This window comes from Pimephales promelas, chromosome 14 (genome assembly GCF_988280905.1).
Source record: "Pimephales promelas chromosome 14, fPimPro1.hap1.1, whole genome shotgun sequence".
NCBI lineage: Eukaryota > Metazoa > Chordata > Actinopteri > Cypriniformes > Leuciscidae > Pimephales > Pimephales promelas.
The window spans coordinates 13049792-13069193 of record NC_142782.1 but is presented as its reverse complement, the minus strand read 5'-3'; the positions used below and the strand labels follow the sequence as shown (position 1 = coordinate 13069193).

At 38.5% G+C, this 19402-nt stretch overlaps 1 protein-coding gene across 2 annotated transcripts in view; it reads left to right on the top strand.

Annotated features, from left to right (window-relative positions):
• The first annotated feature begins 321 nt into the window (after positions 1–321).
• kdm5c (lysine demethylase 5C) overlaps positions 322–19402 on the top strand; it is a 28307-nt gene continuing 9226 nt past the window's right edge. Inside the window, exons 1-17 of one of the 2 annotated variants that reach the window (XM_039671832.2) lie at positions 322–975; positions 2742–2892; positions 3229–3306; positions 3422–3544; positions 3720–3890; positions 6882–7016; positions 9733–9789; positions 11149–11269; positions 11416–11651; positions 12429–12587; positions 12737–12856; positions 14594–14752; positions 14838–15019; positions 15497–15659; positions 18094–18213; positions 18353–18547; positions 19161–19342. In XM_039671832.2, coding sequence (XP_039527766.2) covers positions 2746–2892; positions 3229–3306; positions 3422–3544; positions 3720–3890; positions 6882–7016; positions 9733–9789; positions 11149–11269; positions 11416–11651; positions 12429–12587; positions 12737–12856; positions 14594–14752; positions 14838–15019; positions 15497–15659; positions 18094–18213; positions 18353–18547; positions 19161–19342 — 2348 coding nt within the window. In that variant the 5' untranslated portion in view covers positions 322–975; positions 2742–2745. The remainder of the gene's footprint in view (positions 976–2741; positions 2893–3228; positions 3307–3421; positions 3545–3719; positions 3891–6881; positions 7017–9732; positions 9790–11148; positions 11270–11415; positions 11652–12428; positions 12588–12736; positions 12857–14593; positions 14753–14837; positions 15020–15496; positions 15660–18093; positions 18214–18352; positions 18548–19160; positions 19343–19402) is intronic. The other variant, XM_039671833.2, reaches the window with a different exon arrangement.

Genomic DNA, 19402 nt, shown 5'->3' with positions numbered 1-19402 from the left:
GAAAAAAATAGCCTGTGTAGTTTGGGTAATAAAAATAATTTGGATTATGTACTAAAACTTATAGCTATGGCATTATCTATTATGAGAAATCAAGAAAATTCAACCCAACCCACAAACTAAAATGAGTAAATGATGACATAATTTATTTGCGGTTATTTCGAATGTTTTGCCACTAGTTGTCGCTACCCAATTTGTTTTTCGCATACATCGCTTGACCTCTTCTGCGCAAATTTTACTCACTGGAACTACTTCTCCAAGAAAGAGGTGAAATATCACTCCGCGTCACGTAGGCTTGTCTACCTGCATCACTTGTGCAACACACACAACTATTCGCAATTCGATATTATAAAATATATAGTCCACCTTTAAAGTACGTCTGAAACCAGCAGGCATTTGCTATTGCACCCAGGACTATAATTTACGTGCTTCTGCATGAAATCGGACGAGTCCAGGGGACTAGTTTACATGTAACTAGAAGCGTGGAGGGATGAGACCGTGCTTGCATCCAGTCAAGTGCGTGTTTTCCCAACTGAGATCAATGGATCTTGAGAGAGTCGTGCTTAGGTCGTGATGAAACCAAGATGGCGTGTAGTTCAGACAGGATGAACTGTGGATAAGTGCCGAGAATAGAAAACATTGGAAACGTGTATTTTGCGCACGCGTTCGAAGTGGTTATTATAAAGAAAACGTCAACTTACGGGGGACGTTCTGGAGTCAGTAGAAAAGAAGATCTCCGCGATCATCAACCCTCTTAACCGGACGAGAGTGTGTGTATGTGAGTGTATGAGAGTGTGTGTGCTGGGATGGGCTGATCGAGGAGGCCGCAGAGCCACTGCCACCCAGAGACTGACCCTCTGCCGAACAATAGACCCCGTGATCATCATCATACAAGACCCAGAAAGACACAAATAATAAATACACCGGCTCAGGCGACACCGAAGAATAAGAAGAACTCAGACCAAGTGCAAAAAAAATGTAAGACTGTGTTGTTCAGATTCAACCTGCACTGATGGCTAAATTTATATCGATTTAGCGCAAGTGTTTATGTTTTACATGGTGTAAACGATCAAATGGTCCATTTAAATGTCACACATCATTATACCCGCGACCCAAGACAAGTTAAAGTATCATCACCTGGTGTGCGTTTCCACAACTCAGCCATTCCTTGGGGTTGAGTCCTAATGTTTGGCCCTCGTAACGTGCTACTGGATTTATAATCTGTTTAAGTCGTCATGCTTTTGGATGTTTAGAGGTTCGTTTTACCTTTAACGTCAATTGAATCGTTTGTTGGATTAATCGTGGGTCTAATTTACTGACACACGGATGGTGAGGCTTTATTGTTTTGATCATTAGCCGCACAGCTAACTAGCTACTTCTATAAAACTGCTTTCTAAGCAAATCCCAAGTACACATAATTTTCACAGATACGTCTAAAAAGTGTTCATTCACCACATTCTTATAGTCTTCTTACTATTATCAGCGAATTTAAAAGCTTTGCTCGAATCTCACGCGAGTTTAGGCCGGTTAGCAGGCTAAAGCTACAGGAAATTTGGGATTATGACTCTTTCAAACACTGGTGTGCTGTGTATCATAGAAAGCAGTTTTGACCGTTGTATTTGCCATTTTAATCTGTTTTTGTCTAATTCTAATGTTTTTGTTTAGGTAAGCAGCTAACTATGTTTTGAGAGACAGCCACTGCCACCATTATTGTATTTATAACCAACGTTAGGCGTCTGTCACGCCATTGTCAAATACATCTATTTGATTTAAATGGCTAAACTTTATGTAATTTGTGTGGGTCATAATTTGAGCGAGACAGGTGGAGACCCTGTTCTTTTTATTACATGTATTCATGCTATTCATTTATCAAGATTAACCCGTTAAAACGAAAAGTTAATGTAATCGTTTTTAGCTTAGGAAATGAAGTGTGAACCATTAGTCACGTGATCCTTTTTTGTTGTCGTTTTCATAACATGGAAATATACCAGTATAAATAAGGTTTTGTAAGTAGTAGTAAATGATAGGCCTGTGTCATATAAGGCATTTTCCTGTTTTATAAGGCACAGTTTTGGTGATATATGCAGGCTATTTGTGTTTTCCTGGCAAGGCCTAAATGAACAATGTTTCACTCCCTCCCCCATTTTGTCTGGTCTGAGATTAGAAGACAAGGTCAAAACCAGGGGATTTCTGAATTTAGAAATTATATGATGTTTCATTAGAATAGAAATAATATAAGGTGCATTTCCATGCGTGTTTCTTAGAAATTAGGCCTAGTTTCTGTTCTCCAGTTCCTTCGACCAGTGTACTTGTGGAATGACTTTTTCCTTTGTCTACTTCCTGATTACTTCAGTGGATGCATCATCACCCACTTTAGTTTAATAGATGCAAAACCTGTTTCGCCAAGTTTATGTACTTCAATTTTATTTGGATAAATTTGCTTTTGAGCTGGTCGTATATATGGATCTAGCAATGGTGTCAATATGGTGAACTCTGAACCTTCAATTATGCGTGTTAAAAGTTTTCATGGATAATTGTGCTGTTTAAAAACATGAATTGGCATAAACTGCTGAAACGTTTATCACAGTGAATAAAAACAATTTTACTTCAGTGTAACAGCAAGGATGATGTATATGATTGTTTGAAGGCCAATCCGATTGTATTTGCTGTTGATTTAGAAGATATAATGTTTGATTTTAGTGAATTTTGTATATATCCTTTTAACTTGAATTGTTTGTTTTCAGAGCAATGGATGGAGGGGAGGAGTTTATTCCGCCGCCGGAATGTCCAGTGTTTGAACCGTCATGGGAGGAGTTTGCAGATCCACTGGGATATATTGCCAAAATCCGCCCAATAGCAGAAAAGTCTGGAATATGCAAGATTCGCCCACCTCCCGTAATCATCTCATGCTTTTTCGTTTTTCTTCTACTGGTTATTTTTCTACATGCTTAAAGAGATATTTCACCCACAAAACGTAAATTCTGTTGAAGATATGTTGTTCCAAACCTGCAAGAGCTGTATTACAGTATTCTAACAAGATATTTTAACTAAAACAAGTTTTTTGCGTGTAGAATGGAAGTCAACGGTCAACAAAACTGTTTGGGTGCCATCATTCTTCAAAAAATCATATTTTGTGTGCTGTAAAATGTGCTTTTTTGGGTGAACAATCACTTTATGGTCATGCCGGTATTCAAATATTCACGTGTAAACTGACTTTTCTTTGTATTTCAGGACTGGCAGCCACCGTTTGCCGTGGAGGTGGACAGTTTCCATTTCACTCCACGTATTCAGAGGCTCAATGAGCTTGAGGTCAGAGCTGCATCCTGTTGATCTCATCACCCACCTGTCTTACTCCATGAAGCATGACCCACATGTTCTTATGTTGACTAAGCAGTGAAACACATCTGTTTTTTTTTTTTCTCAGGCTGAGACAAGAGTGAAGCTCAATTATCTGGACAGAATTGCCAAGTTCTGGGAGATACAGGGATCCTCCCTGAAGATTCCCAACATAGAACGTCGTATTCTAGATCTGTACAGCTTGTCCAAGGTCAATACTGCAGTCTTTCATGGAATTGATAGAGTTAATGTAATTTAATTGATAATAGGCAAACAAGATGGGCCTAAGTATATCATTGGTCTTTAAAACAGCATTAACTGGAAGGACATGAAGGTTGGCATTGATCTATGTCCATAACTTGTATGCTGTATGTCTTGTGTGGTAGATTGTGACAGAGGAAGGAGGTTTTGAGGCAGTAAGTAAGGAGAGACGCTGGGCACGCGTGGCACAAAAACTTGGTTATCCTCCTGGCAAAAACATTGGCTCTCTCCTGAGGTCCCACTATGAGAGGATCGTCTATCCATTTGAGATGTTCCAGTCCGGAGCCAGTTTACCGGTACAGCGTTTGACCTTTTTTTTTTTTTGGCTGTTTTATGAAAAAATGTGCACATTTTGCATTATGTAAGATGTACAGTACAATAATGTTTCTCTGAAAGTGTTTACATGCACACAGATATTGTAATATTCAGAATTTAATAATGTGAGCGTTACTGTACATTCACGCCGCCGCCGAATTGAGCGTCAAATAATCTCTGTCCGCTCTGTCAAGGACGCTTGTCAAAAAGTAAGGGGAAGCTTGTTGACACTTTGAATGCTCTGACGTTGCAGGGAGAATAGAAGCGTCACAACATGAAATGTAATAAACAGAAAAAACAAGCAATATATTTACAGGGCAAAACCTTTTACAGGGTTCCCATGGGTCCTTGAAAGTTTGTGAATCTAAAAAAAAAAAAAAAAAATCAAGGCCCTGGAAAGTTTTTGGAAATAAACGTATATAGTGGCCTTGAAAGTGCTTGAATTTTTTTTGTGCAAAACATTTTCTGGAAAAAAAAAATCATATTATTCCCTCCGGTTCGCTAATGTGCTATTTCGCCAACACTTCGTGGCCTATGCATACTAGCTTTCTTCATTTATGTTAGTTACGCACATTTACGCGTTGTGTTTCCTGTGCGAGGTTTTTTGTCATAGACAACATATAGGTAGATTCCCTATCGACTGCTACAGCCTATTGGCACGGACGAGCCGTGGGGCCGCCATCTTAACCGGTCATCCGCTCTGCTCAGTCTAATCTGTTTGGCAGGTGATATGATTCATTAAATGTGCTGACAGCTCATATCTCACTGAATACCAAACTGATTTTCACGTGAATTTTTTTTGCTGCAAAGGTCATGGATGTAGCTATGATACAGGACACATGGGATATTTAATTCACAAAATACAAACTTTAGTCAGGTAATATTACTTACTTTTCAAAAGTAATTCCCGAGCGATAGTCCGCCGATTTGAGCAATTCATCAACTCATCTACTGCTGCTATGCAACACAATAGGAATACGTCCGGTTTAAGGTGGCGGCCGCGTTTCTCAGTGCCCAGCAGCCAATTAGTGCATTTAGTGTCTATATGATATCTATGGTTTGTGTTGTACGTTGCCATGACGTTCACGCGCGCACAAAACTACTACGATGGTATCCCAACGTTTATTGGACATCACATGTGTCCCACATTAGGTTCTTGAATTTGAAAGTGTTGGCCTTAGAAAGTCCTTGAAAGTTCCTTGAATATGAAGCTGCCCAAGGTGTGGGAACCATGTTTTATAATGACAGCATTTTTATAACCATTTTGGTCACATTTGGTGAGGAAAAAAAATGATTATTATTGATTATTAATGATAATCATATAGCTATTATTATTTGCATTAGGTTATAAATGTAATTGGTCAAATTGGTGTCACCTTGAGCAAATGAATTGCATTCCTGCTTTAAAACAAGCGTTCGTAAATATTTCAAATAAAAGTTGCACTCATGTCGTCCCTATAAGCGAACAACGTGATTTCATAAATGATAGGAAACCTGTAGGAAACCCAGCAACGGCAATTATTAGCTTCTCTTCCATGTTCTCGGAACTAATGTTTTGGTAGGAATGAAAGTTACATTGTATGTTTCTCCGGAATCAGCCAGCGCGAAGGACGTCTATATTCCGATTGGTTGCTGGCGTTTTGCCGCCACTTGCCACTGAACTGCGTCATAGCTCATTACCATAAAGTTGAGCTTCTTTCAACTTTCTGATTAGCGCCCAAAACGCAACACCGATGGATTTGACGCTCCTTGCAGCTGAGAAAAGCCCGCTTCCGTTGAAAATGAATGACTTACGGACGCTTTGAAACCTCAAGTCGGTGGCAGTGTGAACGTGAATTTTTGGATAAAGGCCTCGTTTGAAACGCTTACTGTAACTGAACATTCATTTATTTCAGCACAAGTTCAAACAAAGGTAATTCTGTTTGCTGAGGGCAGTTGTGAAAAATAAAGCTATCGATAATTTTATTTTTACAGTCATTAAAAGAAAAGAAAAGTTTGAACTTACATTTTGTTATTTGTCTACTGTGAAAAATTACGTACGTAAGAGAATCACAGGAAAAATTGTGCATGTGCAAGTTTCTTTGAAAATGCTTACCTGTAATAAGTGCACATGAATATTCTGTGGTGCAGGTAAATGTCTTTTACAAAATATAAATCCTTAAGGCCCGTTCACAACAAGGATGATGCCTATAGAAATACAGATAAGGATGTAGATCTTTCTACGTTATAAAGGAATTGAGGAGTCTACACTGCCCTACAAAGCAAAAAGGCAGTAACTACGCAGAGTGCAGAGCTGAGAAAAATGACTTTTGCTAGGGCTTTTTGCAGTTACTGTACAAACGACTACCATTTTTCTCTAAAACGACACGCATTTAACATAAGATGTTTTGTCACATAACAAAGGATGCCTTGAATGTCATGAAAATTGTAATAATTAATGCTTTACCAAAACTGCAGTTACTGCCTTTTTGCTTTGTAGGGCAGTACACCACAACTATAACGTTTACGTCACAGAGAAACGGTATCGTTGGAATCACTTGCTGAACAATTCTTTTTCCAATCAGAATCCTTTCTACTTTAAAGAGCTCGCCATAAGCATTTAATGCGGCAGACTACAAAACTGCTGCGCACTTGGAATAAACAACTATGTCATTCGCTGGTGTGGATGGCTGCTAATAAAGTTATTGTTATAGTGACATGTTAAGGCCAAGTATTGTAACCCAATAACAACCCAGTAACTCTTGCTCAAGGGCACCTCAGTCATTTCCTGGCGGTATTAAGCCTCAACCTTTGGGTTACCAGTCTGAGTCTCAAACCATTAAGCCACAACATCCCCCAAAAAGTAGGATATATTTATAGTTCTTGTTCTTGGTGTGAACGGGCCTTTAAGCAGAATATTGAATGTATACATTAAAGACATACAGCCCTTATTATGAGTGCAAGGTTGACACGTATGTGTTCGTCATATCCAGCCATGCAAACCCAAGCCGTTTGACAGTGATGAGATTGACCGGGAATACAAACCACACTCCATTCCTCTACGCCAATCAGTCCCGCCATCCAAGATGAACAGCTATGGGCGACGAGCCAATCGTCTTCAGCCTGAGGTGAGTGATGTTTCTGGATGGCGTACGTTAACTTTCAAACTGAACTCTTGTTTATGTTATGTAATTTTCTTGTTATATAAAATTATCTCTTCATTAGATAATTTTGGCACATAGTATTTGATGATAAATTGAATTTGAAAAAAGCCAGTGCAGTGATTTTAAAAACAAGCATCATTTATGTGTAACCTTAGTTTCCAAATAAACGTTTGCAGGATGATCTTTTAATAAATAGTCAATACAAATCGAGTTACTAGTGTAATCTTTATTTTTAGTAATCTTAACTTGAATACTGATGACTTTAATCTTTTCCTCTTAATGAATGTATAACTGTCCAGGGCTTAATGGATCCATCCAAATGTGCTTTGTCTGTTTTTATGAGATGAATGAGCGCTTTTGGATCAGCACTGACCAAGGCACTTCCCAGCATGCTTTGCTTCCTGTGCTTTAAAAAAAAGCATTGTGTCCATCTTGCCCTCATCCCTCTCTCTCTCTCTTCTTTTTTATCACTTTCTACTTTTCATTTGTCATTACGCTTTGTCTCTTTAAAACCATTGGCCATAATAACCATACATTTTCATCACATATTAATGCAATTCTCATCCCTATAATTTCCATTGATGCAGCATTTTCCCAGCATTTATTTTGCGGGTGTTTGGCTTTTTAATTTGCCTGCCCATTACATTAGCTTGGTCAATGGATTCATAGCATTAGCGATAATACACTTATCCGTAGTATCAGCTGCAGACATCTTCATAGGTTTAGAGTTGAGCGAAAACCTTTTGTGGTTCCCTCACTAATTTCTGATTCACTAAACAATTGTAATTGTTTCATTAGACTACCCCCCGTTCCTTGAATGTCCGCTCCCCTCTTAATATTTTGTCTAAACCAGTTGTTCTGTTGGTTTACGTCCTAGTTCAAACATGAAAAAGAACTAAAACACTCTACCAGGAAAAAGTTGGACACACTTGATTCTTATCACGATCTTAACTTTTGAAGTGAATCTTTTGCTAGAATGTTTCAAATGAGCTTTGTAGACAAAAAAAAAAAAAAAAAAGTTGTGTGTACATAGTATTTAAAAATGTAACTTATTTATTATTTTATAGCATAGTGCAACATAGGTACTTTTTAAATGAATATAAAATCATCCCAGGACACACCTCATAAAATTAGGTGAGAGAATGTCCATAGTGTGCAGGGCTGTCAAAGAAGCCCCAATAGACCCCTTTTCAGTTGGTAAACATGGTGACGTTTTTATGTGGGCGGAGCTTAGGTGGAGGCAGAAAGATCCCTCTGGCCGCTTCACTAACACTAGTTAGCAAGGTTTATTAGCTTGTTTTTTTAACAATGACTGAAGAAAATCAGATTTTATCTTAATGTGTAAGGTCACTCATTGTCCAGGACCGCGATTGTTATTTTCAAAAGTTATTTTTAACGGACCGAACCAGATTGGCCGACCCGTAGCCGTCACACGCTCACTCAATGCATGGACAGGATTAACGTTAAGTTACCTGACTTCTACACCAACCTTATAGAGAAACCGATCGTAAAGAGAAACTGAGGGCATATAAATCTTTAGATGCCTATATGGTCCTGTACAAGACTTGTGTGTACGATTCGCTGTTCTGCCGAGCCTGCGCCGAGACGCCGGCAATGTAAAGAGTGACATTTCGGTGCGATTTTAAAGTCCCCGTGAAATCAAAATTGAACCTATTTACTTTGTTAGCGCATATTACTAGTCTTGTGGTGAACAATTAATCCGTGCAAGTAAAAATATATTAAAAAAATGTTTTACCTTGGTAATCTTTAATCAAAATCTGAAATGTTACTTCCGGTCTGGAACGGTTTCTTTTTCTGATGACGTAGGTTTCACAGCTTGGGTGGGGAAACGCTTAACCACTCCCCTCAAACCGTTAATTTGCTATGAGCGAGAGATGGAGAGGAGGAGGGCTAGAGTAAAACCCTGCCCTCTGTTCAATATTCCGTTTCACTTGGAAATATGTCACAGCACTGGAGAAAAATCGTTTGCAACTTCCGGTTCACGGGGACTTTAATGACTTGAATATTTTCTAGAAATAAAAGTTCCAGATACAGCATATTTGTTTTTCATTGATAATTGCACCAAACAACACAACAAGATGATATTTTATAATAATAAAAGTAATTTAAGCTCCTGTGTTGGTTTGCATTGGCCGCCTCCAGTTTTCACTTTGTTTTGCCTCCAGCTAGCGCCGTGACGTAACTGTGACGTCGGCGCAAAAGGGGTATATACATTATAGTTTTGATTTGTTTCATATATTTGTGCTATTTTCATAGTGAAGACTCTTGGACTTTCTACTGTTATTTAAAAATGTGTCAAATATAGTCATAATAAAGAATGTGTAGGTGTGTCCAAACTTTTCACTGGTATACATGTAATATTTTTCAGGTTATTTTAAATAAATGGTTAATTTTGTTATCCTTTGAACAGTCATGTGCAAACACAACAAAGTAAAATGTTGCAGCTGAACAGTCATGTGAACATTTTCACAGGCTGATTTGAATTTTTGCTTAACATTTTGCCTGAAATCTGAAATTTAAATCACCTCAGACATAAAAAAAAGAAACCCAAATTTGTAATACGTTGTTATCCACAGATTTTCCTGTCGCACATGGTTGTTGTTTTTTCCTTCTGTCTCTCTGGAATCCATTTTGTTTTGGTTGTTGTCTCCCCATGCAGGGTCCAGAGGATCCAACTCACCACCCTCTTACAACTGGCTCTCAGAACATCTCCTCGGTACTGCCTTGCTCTCTCTCTCTCTCCCCCTCTGTTCTTTCCTATCCTCCCTATCCCTCACTTTCTTTCTCCTTTGCTAATGTTTCCTCATGCTCAAAAACCCCTTGTTCGACCTCTTGCTGTCGTTCACTCTTTGAGCTCTTGCTTTTGCTTATCTCTTTGTGCATCCATCCCATCTTCCTCGGTGTTAGTCAGTCATCTTTCACATTTCACTCCGCTTGTCTTGCCACACTTTTAGCAATGCTGGCTTGCTTACATTTCCTCTGGTGGTGGACTGGTTGCCCCTCTTTGGCTGCATATTACTTCTAATCTATGATATGCAATAACCTGTTGTTCTCTTAATGCCTGGTTCATATTGTTCATCTTGCAGCAAATTTAAAATGAGTTGTTTTTTGCTTTAAGATCACACCGGTTTCAGGAACGGAACATAAAGAAACACTGTGATTGACGTGATGGATGTTAATCTGGTCATAACGCTGCTTTTTTTCCATGTGCTTCTGCGTACTTAGCAGTTAGGGCTGGGTGGTGATATAAATATTTGATATATTTTCTGTAATTTTACTGAGTTTTAGAACTTTTAAGCATTTTTTTAGTTAAGGGTTAGGGTTTAGTTTGTTAGCTCTATATGTATGTGAATATTGCCGTTTTTTTATGTTAGTGCTGTTTTGTTTAGGGAAAATCAGTGTGGTAAATGTTTTGTTGATTTATGTAGATTTTGACTTAATTTATTTGTATATTAAACATTTTGAATGTGTTTGGCAACGTGGGCTTTTTGGTGTTCCTTTGACTGAAAGTATTTCAAAATATTGTAGTATTTCTCTTTTTTTTAAATTTAGGGAGATATATTGCAAACCTGAGTAAAGACAGTTTTATTGCCCAGCCCTTTCAGCAGTTGGTCATTTCATAACAGACTTAGCCCTTTAGAAATGCCATTCAGTATTAATTGTTTAAATTAATCGGGTTTTTTTTCCCTCTTCATAGCAATCAAGTCTGGTACAAAACTAACTTTATGCATGTTTGCTTTTGCTTTATCCATATACAGTGCTGTGTCTCAACCATTTTTGCTTTATATCGATAAATCTGTGTTTTTCAGTCAGTTATTTTAATAGGAAAAATATTTTGCCGATCTCTCTGATAATTTACCACAATGAGAAAAGTAGTGGAACGTTAATAGCTTGATAGCATGAACAATCAAGGATCCCTCATGGAAAAAGCTGTGTTTACTGGAAGTCACGTGCTATCCTAAACAAACTATATGTGGCTTTTAGTGATAAATATAGGGTTAAGGAAAACCCTCTGAGATGTTTCGTCACGTCTGTCACTGTAGTTCACTTACAGTCTTTCACTTGCACCCCTTAGCCTGAGCCTACAGAAGAAGACATAGAGAAGAACCCTGAGCTGAAAAAACTACAGATCTATGGGGCTGGACCTAAAATGATGGGCCTGGGTCTTGTAGCTCGAGACAAGACGCGAAAGAAAGGTTTGTGTCTGCAGTTTTGATGCACACACATTTTAGTGATCATCACATACTTATATTAAGGAACTACATTTCAGTTTAGCTATTCCTATATGCTTCTGTTTTTATAAATGACAAGTGCGTATGCAGTAATTAAACCCTTTCTTTAGATGAACTGCCGCAGACGGTAATAGTGCGGGACAGTGTTGCATCTGTGAAGGATGAACCAGCAGAGACGCCGGTCATGAAATCAGATCCAGACATTCCTCCACCACCCCCAAATCTCATCATCAAGGAGGATGTTGATGATGACAAAAGTCACGTTGGCGATTCGAATGACCCCGGCGATGAACCCTGCACTAAGATGACCATGAGACTCCGACGCAACCTCAATAACTCACAGTTTGTACGTTTGAGAGTACTTTTGTGCTTCTGAGACATGAATCAGTGACTATAATCTGTTGGTGACTGGATTGATGGCGGAGTCGGACTGAAAAGCCTAGATCCTATTTAAATTTTGATCTGATTGGATGGTGTTGTGTAGTAGAGCTGATGAAAACATTAACCATGTAAACGCTTGAATCTGACTAATTTCTTCAGGGATTTATAAATAACCTGTATTGTGTATGTTTACATATGTTTTACATCTTCTGAAAGTACAAATGTTTATATTTACATTTTATAAAACGGTTAGTTCGAGTCCTTGATTCTGATTGGTCAAGAGCTGTGCTTTTATTCACGATAAAACACGGCTACGACCGCTTCACCCAACGGTTCTATTGATCACTGCGCAACACTGCGGTTCTATGTTGTTTTTATTTGAGCTTTCATGCATTTTACACATTGGAACGTTGTTGCTGTTCATGGTCAGGGACTATTTTTTTTCTAGCTGAAGGAAGGCTTTTAGTGATTTTACTTCAAGAAAGTTGCACTTATACATTGTTTTTTACTTAAATATTGTGTGGCAACCGTTTTATAAAAGCAATAAGGTACTCGAGGCAAGTGCTGTATCTAGTGTGTGCCAGTATGCATGCATTTGTTTTTGGCGCCAACAGTAGTGATAATTTAGGTAATTTCCAATCTGACCTAGATGTAATTTCAAGATAAACCGACACGTTTGATTTTACTAACTTTAGACTAAAGAATGTGATATTTTGCATGCACTAACTGAAATCTCTGCCAGATGGACTCGTTTGTGTGTCGGATGTGCGGACGCGGGGATGAGGACGAGAAGTTGCTGCTCTGTGATGGGTGCGATGATAATTATCACACGTTCTGCCTGATACCTCCTCTCACAGACCCACCCAAGGGCAACTGGCGCTGTCCCAAATGTATAGCAGAGGTGAGAGAGACCAGATGGAAATAAAACTTGCTTTTATTCTGGTGTTATACTGGATATCTCAGTAGAAAAAATACTACTGAAACTATCTTTTTGCTGTTTATTGTTCTTGGTATAGTAATCAACGTTAAATGTGTGTTTTCTCTGTGTAGGAGTGTAAAAAGCCATCAGAAGCATTTGGTTTCGAGCAGGCCACGCGAGAGTATACGTTACAGAGCTTCGGCGAGATGGCCGACACTTTTAAAGCCGACTACTTCAACATGCCCGTTCATGTGAGTGTTTTTTCCCTCGCATCACTCAATCTTGAGACCACACACTGTAAAAAAAATGTTTTCAAGATTTGTTATCACAACATTTTTTCTTTTGTCAAATCAACTTAAATAATTTATTTAGTTGAGATAACTTATTATTTTGAGTTTCTGATGATTCATTTAATCTCCTTCATTTTATTAACTCACCTTTTCCAGTTCAATCAACTTAAAATTTTAAGGCAACCAGGTTACTTACTTTAAAGGTGCATTGCGCAACTTTTCATATTAAAAATAGCCGTTTTCTAACCCATACATGCTTAAACAATCGCCTGATGGGCTGAATGAGCCCTTCTTTGATCACTGCGATCGCCTCTATAATTCTGTACAGTGAAATATATAAGAGGGATTCGGGCTCGAATCTGAGACTGGGCGTGACGTCATGTGCGTTCACGCTCGCCTGGCTATGTCTGGCAGGTTCGTGGAGCTATTCGCCGCCGTTCTGCGTATCAGAGATGACAACTCGAGCGACACAACTCTAGTCAGCTTACCACAAAAGTAGACGATGGATTCAAAGGGGCTGTTTACACCTGGTCACTTCATGTGTTTTCTGTGATCGGATAGCTATTCGATCGTGAAAAGACAAGGGTGTAAATGCCCTCCGAAATGCATTCGAGACGGATTTGAATCCGATCGCTCTTGAGGACGTGATCTGGGCCGCATTCCAGACGAAACTGGACAAGTGTAAATGCATCTGGTTGTTGAAACCAAGCTATAGGTTATGTCATGTTATTTTAGTCATATATGACGACGCGCATCACCTCAGATGAGCAGCTGAGCTGAGCCCCTTCATCAAGTCAGCGCCGCAATCTATCGCAAATCAAAGTGAAAGTAAGTCGCAGACGCTTAACACTACCATCTTCATTAAAAGTAAAGAAATGAAATGATCTTACCAGGCCTGTTGCCGATCTCTCTTATTGCTGTCTTTGCTGATTTTGAAATTAGCCGATGATTAATAAAATCCAGCTCATATCTGTTGCTTTCGGTGACGTGCACTTCATTTAATCTGTATATGGCGCGTAAAGAGACCGGCTTGTAGCTCATTACAAACCCCAACGCAAACTCCACGTGAGACAGAAAATAAAACTTCAGTCTGTCCAGTGCCATGCGTCGGAATAAGACGAGAGTCAGCATCGGGAAGCTTTCAACAAACGGAGAGATCTCCGGTCGGCTCTAGGGCTCAAACGGGTCCTATACAAAGTGATAACTGAACGTGTTTCCATAATAATTCAATCATAAGTGGCTACAGTAAGCACAGGGAGATAGATGGAAACAAAAACCGAAGTTTTCTACTACCCCCGTTTCCCCCTCTCACACACATAAGTGTGTAATTTACTCGAATGACTTTCCTTTCATATATTTTAAATGACTTGCAGAATTATTACTGTATTGCCTCATTATGACTTTAACAAAAGATGTGTGCCGCACAGTGTGCTCTTTAGGTTATGAACAGCTCGTGCAAACGTACATGTGTGTGTGTGTGTGTGTGTGTTCCTCCATGAACGCGCACAGCTCTGGTTGCAGTTTCGCTTGTCGCCAGAGGGGGCGTAGTTCTGCAAAAACCCAGAGACTTGCGTTTAGCTCCTTTAAGTTAAACCAACAATATTTTTTTTTACAGTGCACAGACACTTAATGCACAAGTATGAGTCATTTCATTGACATTAAGCTGGTCCTTTACTTATCTGTGTGTGTGATTTTTAGATGGTGCCCACTGAGCTGGTCGAAAAGGAGTTTTGGAGGTTGGTTAGCAGTATTGAAGAGGACGTTACTGTAGAATATGGTGCAGATATTCACTCAAAGGAATTTGGTAGTGGTTTTCCCGTTAACAACGGCAAGAGACACTTAACAGATGAGGAAGAGGTTTGTAATTTGTTTTCACCTTTTCATTTTTGAAAGTTTTGGTCAAAAATAGCTAATTAAGCTCTCCATCCTGTTTCTATTGCAGGAATATGCCCGCAGCGGCTGGAATCTGAACGTTATGCCAGTGTTGGAGCAGTCAGTATTGTGCCACATTAATGCAGATATCTCAGGCATGAAGGTGCCATGGCTGTATGTGGGCATGGTTTTCTCCGCTTTCTGTTGGCACATAGAGGACCACTGGAGCTACTCTATCAACTATTTGCACTGGTAATGCACAAAGAGGCTTTATGTTATGTACTATGTAGCATCTTTCAGCTCCTTCAATGGAGCAGCTCTTGTAAATGTACACGATTTCAGCAGTGCATTACATAGATCAAAAGTGACAGCAACATGTATAATGTTTCCAAAGATTTCCATTTCAAATAAATGCTGTTCTTATCTAATTATCAAAGAATCCTGAAAACAAATATCCGCAAAAATTTTCAGCAGCACAACTGTTTTTGACATTGATGATGATAAATGTTTCTTGAGCAACAAACCAGCATATAAGAATAATTTCTAAAGGATCATGTGACACTGAATACTGCTATTTGACAATTACACAATTTTTGATTTGTTTGCTTTTGTCAGCCTTTGCAGTTTGTCACTTAGTATATTTGCAAAGATTTTACTTTTAAAAGTAAAATTTGTTGGGAAAGCACATCTTGTGACCACGTTTGTGTAATGTAAACTTCTCTGTTTTAGGGGTGAGCCCAAAACATGGTATGGTGTGCCATCATCATCTGCTGAGAAGTTAGAGGAGGTGATGAAGAAACTCACACCTGAGCTCTTCGAGTGTCAGCCAGACCTGCTCCACCAGCTGGTCACCATCATGAACCCGAATATACTCATGAGTCACGGAGTGCCGGTTTGTAACACACACTTACGCATACTCATTATCATTAGTGTATTTAAGGTAATGAGTTTGTATTACTAAGGCCCAATCCACACTTCTGCATTTTCGTTTAAAAATGGGGATTTTTTGCTACGTTTGCACCTCCCATCCAGACTAAAACGGAAAAAACGAAGTCCTAAAAGGGAGAAGTTTAGAAACACTGCAGCTCAGTTTTGCGTTTTGAATCTCCGGAGGGCATTTTAGTGAAGACGGGACAAAACGGAGGACTTTAGAAACGCTGACCCAGAGGCTCACGCTCGGCTCCATGATGGTGTCATCAGTCATGACGTGTTCTTCCCTGATTTGTCAGCCAACGTTTACTATTAAATTTTATATATACAGTTGCTACTCAACCAGAATAATACTTTTACTAACGCTGTTCCACTCTGGCGGTAAAATTTGGGGTGTATTTGCTGTCTTTTTAGACTTTGACAAGTTTCTGTTTATTCTCTGTTGCGTAACCTGCTGCCGCGCTGCAGCTCATTCAGAGCGATTGAAAGCTGGTAGCAGATGAATTCAAGTGAAACGTAGTTAAAATAATTCATAATCACTACTTTTTAGCATGTTTATTTAGTCTCCCTTCGCTGCACGCTGAGTCTCGAATTTAAACATTTCAGGGTAAAAACACATCATACAGCTGATAATAATGTAGCCTATATGTTGCTGCGTGTCATTCATACACATGAAAAAAAAATATATATATATATATATATGAAGAGTTCAGATGCAAAAGCCTCTAAGTGCCATTTGAAATTTTCTTCTAAAATGATCATTTTTATCAAGCTTGTATATTTAAGTTCAGTAATTTCACTAAGTGAAATTAAATATACAAGCTTGATAAAAATGGTCATTTTAGAAGAAAATTTCAAATGGCATTTAGAGGCTTTTGCATCTGAACTCTTCATATACATATATATATATATATATATATATATATATATATATATATATATATATATATATATATATATATATAGCCTCTTTCAAAGACAGCATGTTGAATTCACCTTACAATAAAATCCCCCACTGGCAAATCGCACCTTGCTTAGCTTAGGTTACAACCATGTTTGTGACAAATCTTTCTGCTTATATTGAATCCCATGAAGTTTTATTTTTAATTGTTTTTAACAGAACTGCTTTTGAAAATGTAAATTCAGTATCTGTTGGATGAGATTTGTTACTTAGTGTAAAATGGAAATGGATGGTAATTTTAGAAATACCATGTTTATTCAGGATTTGAAATGGTGTCACCGAAATGATTGAAACCCAAGTTCTACCACTCGACCACAACTTCTCTCACTGAGAAATGCCCAGAAGGTCTGTTGTTCAGCAGTCAGTGTGCACACACGCGAGAGAAGCACTCTTCAGTCTTCTCATTCCTCAATAATTTCGCATAACTTCGAAATAGGTCTATTTTAACTTTCGATTCATAAAAAGTTCTGCTCTAAAAGTTTGCTATATTCTATTTAAAATGTAGGCTACTTTTACATAATTCGCTAAATGTCCCTTTGCGCCACCTGGCGGTCATTTCGCGAATGACTTTGAAATGTGACTGGTTTATTTTTGCCACGGTGGATTGGCAGTAATAGGTATTCTGGTCGAGTACCTACTGTATGTTTATATTTATTTATATATATGTATATGCGTGTGTCCTGAAGAGATTTATATTTTATATACAAAAATTTGTGAGTTCTATGTGAATAGTTTTGTTGGTGTTATTGTTTTGTCAAGCTTTGTGTGAATGGGCCTTCAAAACACTGGTCTCAATTTATTGTTTTCAGTCAGGTGACTGACATGGAGACCTGTAGGGCAAAACATCCATAGAACTGCAGAACAAAGCTGTCAATTTTCCATCTGTTACAAGCAACAAATGTTTAGATGCTTCTCGACAGAAGAAAAACAAAAATATTTGAACAAAATGCGAGTTTTGGGCACTTGTGGTCCATATAAAGCATCCGCTGCAGTATTTCAATCTCTAAAATAGCAGGGCATTCTCAAACGCTTAACATGGAAAACACTTAAAGTGCCTTAATGTGCTAAAACTGTGATATTAAAAGATCAAATTCAGTATGCATACTATATACAGGTGAGCTGATGAATGCAACACCCTATATGGTTGACATTTTTCTTTATAATGGTCTTCTATTTAAAAACGCTTAACAAGAAACTGCACATTACGTGTCTAGGTTCGTCTGCTTTCTGTACATAGTGATATAAAAAAACCAAATTCAATATACACCTTGTTAATGCATTCTGTCTTACTACATTTGTACTCCATACAAACCTGGTAAAAATAACTTGTGGGCAAAAGGAAAGCCTTGTTTTGCTCTCCAGGTGGGTTTTCTTATAAGAGTGTGATGTCATGTGAAAACTATTAATTGGCCATAATGAATCTTTTTATTGGCAGGTGGTTCGGACCAATCAGTGTGCTGGGGAGTTCGTCATCACTTTTCCGCGAGCTTATCACAGTGGTTTTAATCAGGGATATAACTTTGCTGAAGCAGTCAACTTCTGCACTGCAGACTGGGTAATGAAATGCATCAGACATAAATACTCCTTGATTTAGATCTTTGAAGAACTACCTTTTAAATATACTTACCAGTTTTAAATGTGTGTATGCCAGTTGTGTGTTACTGAGGGTGTTCCTCTTCCTGTCTCTGTGCTAGCTGCCCACAGGGCGCTCCTGCATCGAGCATTACCGGTGGCTGAGGCGCTACTGTGTGTTCTCTCATGAGGAACTCACCTGCAAGATGGCGGCGTGCCCAGAGAAGCTGGATCTGAACCTGGCTGCCGCCACACACAGGGAAATGTTCATCATTGTTCAAGAGGAAAGAAAACTACGCAAAAGCCTGCTGGAAAGGGTAAGTGGGATGATTTGTTTGCAAAATGAGGGAAAATACCTGGGCAAGGAGAATAAAAAAGATCCAGAGATTTGAATAGAGTTTAAAAATATACAACAGGAAGTAAAGCACAGCAGAGTGATGGAAGTGTACCACTGATCTAAGAGTTTTATATAAACATGATTAAATATATTATTAAAAATACAATAATTAAGTATAAAAGATCATTCAAAATGAAATATTATAATATAATATTAGAATTTGATAAATTGAAGTTAATTAACCATAGTTTGTGTTTAAAGACTATTGAGTTAATGTAGTTAATTTTAACAGGTGTTTTTCCACAGTAAATAGGTAGTTTAATAATAATAAGTTCTGTTTTGTGCTGTTTATGAAATGGTTTCATAATTGTCTGTCTGTCTCCAGTTTATTCTCCTCCTAATGTGTTCTTGTTCATTGTTTATAATTAACCTGCCTAAAATACTAAGTTGGCATCTTGCTTGTTGTGAATCAAACCAATGGTCATGATGCATAAGTATACCTAACAGCTGCTCTTTGGTCAAACACCATCACTCACAAACACGCACAAATAAATGAAGTTGCTGGCTTTTTGTATTGTTGTGTCATCTCTCAGGGCATTAAGGAAGCTGAAAGGGAGGCCTTCGAGTTACTGCCTGATGATGAAAGGCAGTGTGACAAATGTAAAACCACCTGCTTCCTCTCAGCCCTGGCGTGTTCGAACTGCCCGGAGCGTCTTGTCTGCCTCTACCATGCACAGGACCTCTGCTCTTGCCCCAGTGAAAAACTCTACCTCAGGTAAACCAGTACTGTGCCTGTCTGTGAGTTCTTACTAATGACATTCTTGGGGTCCATCGT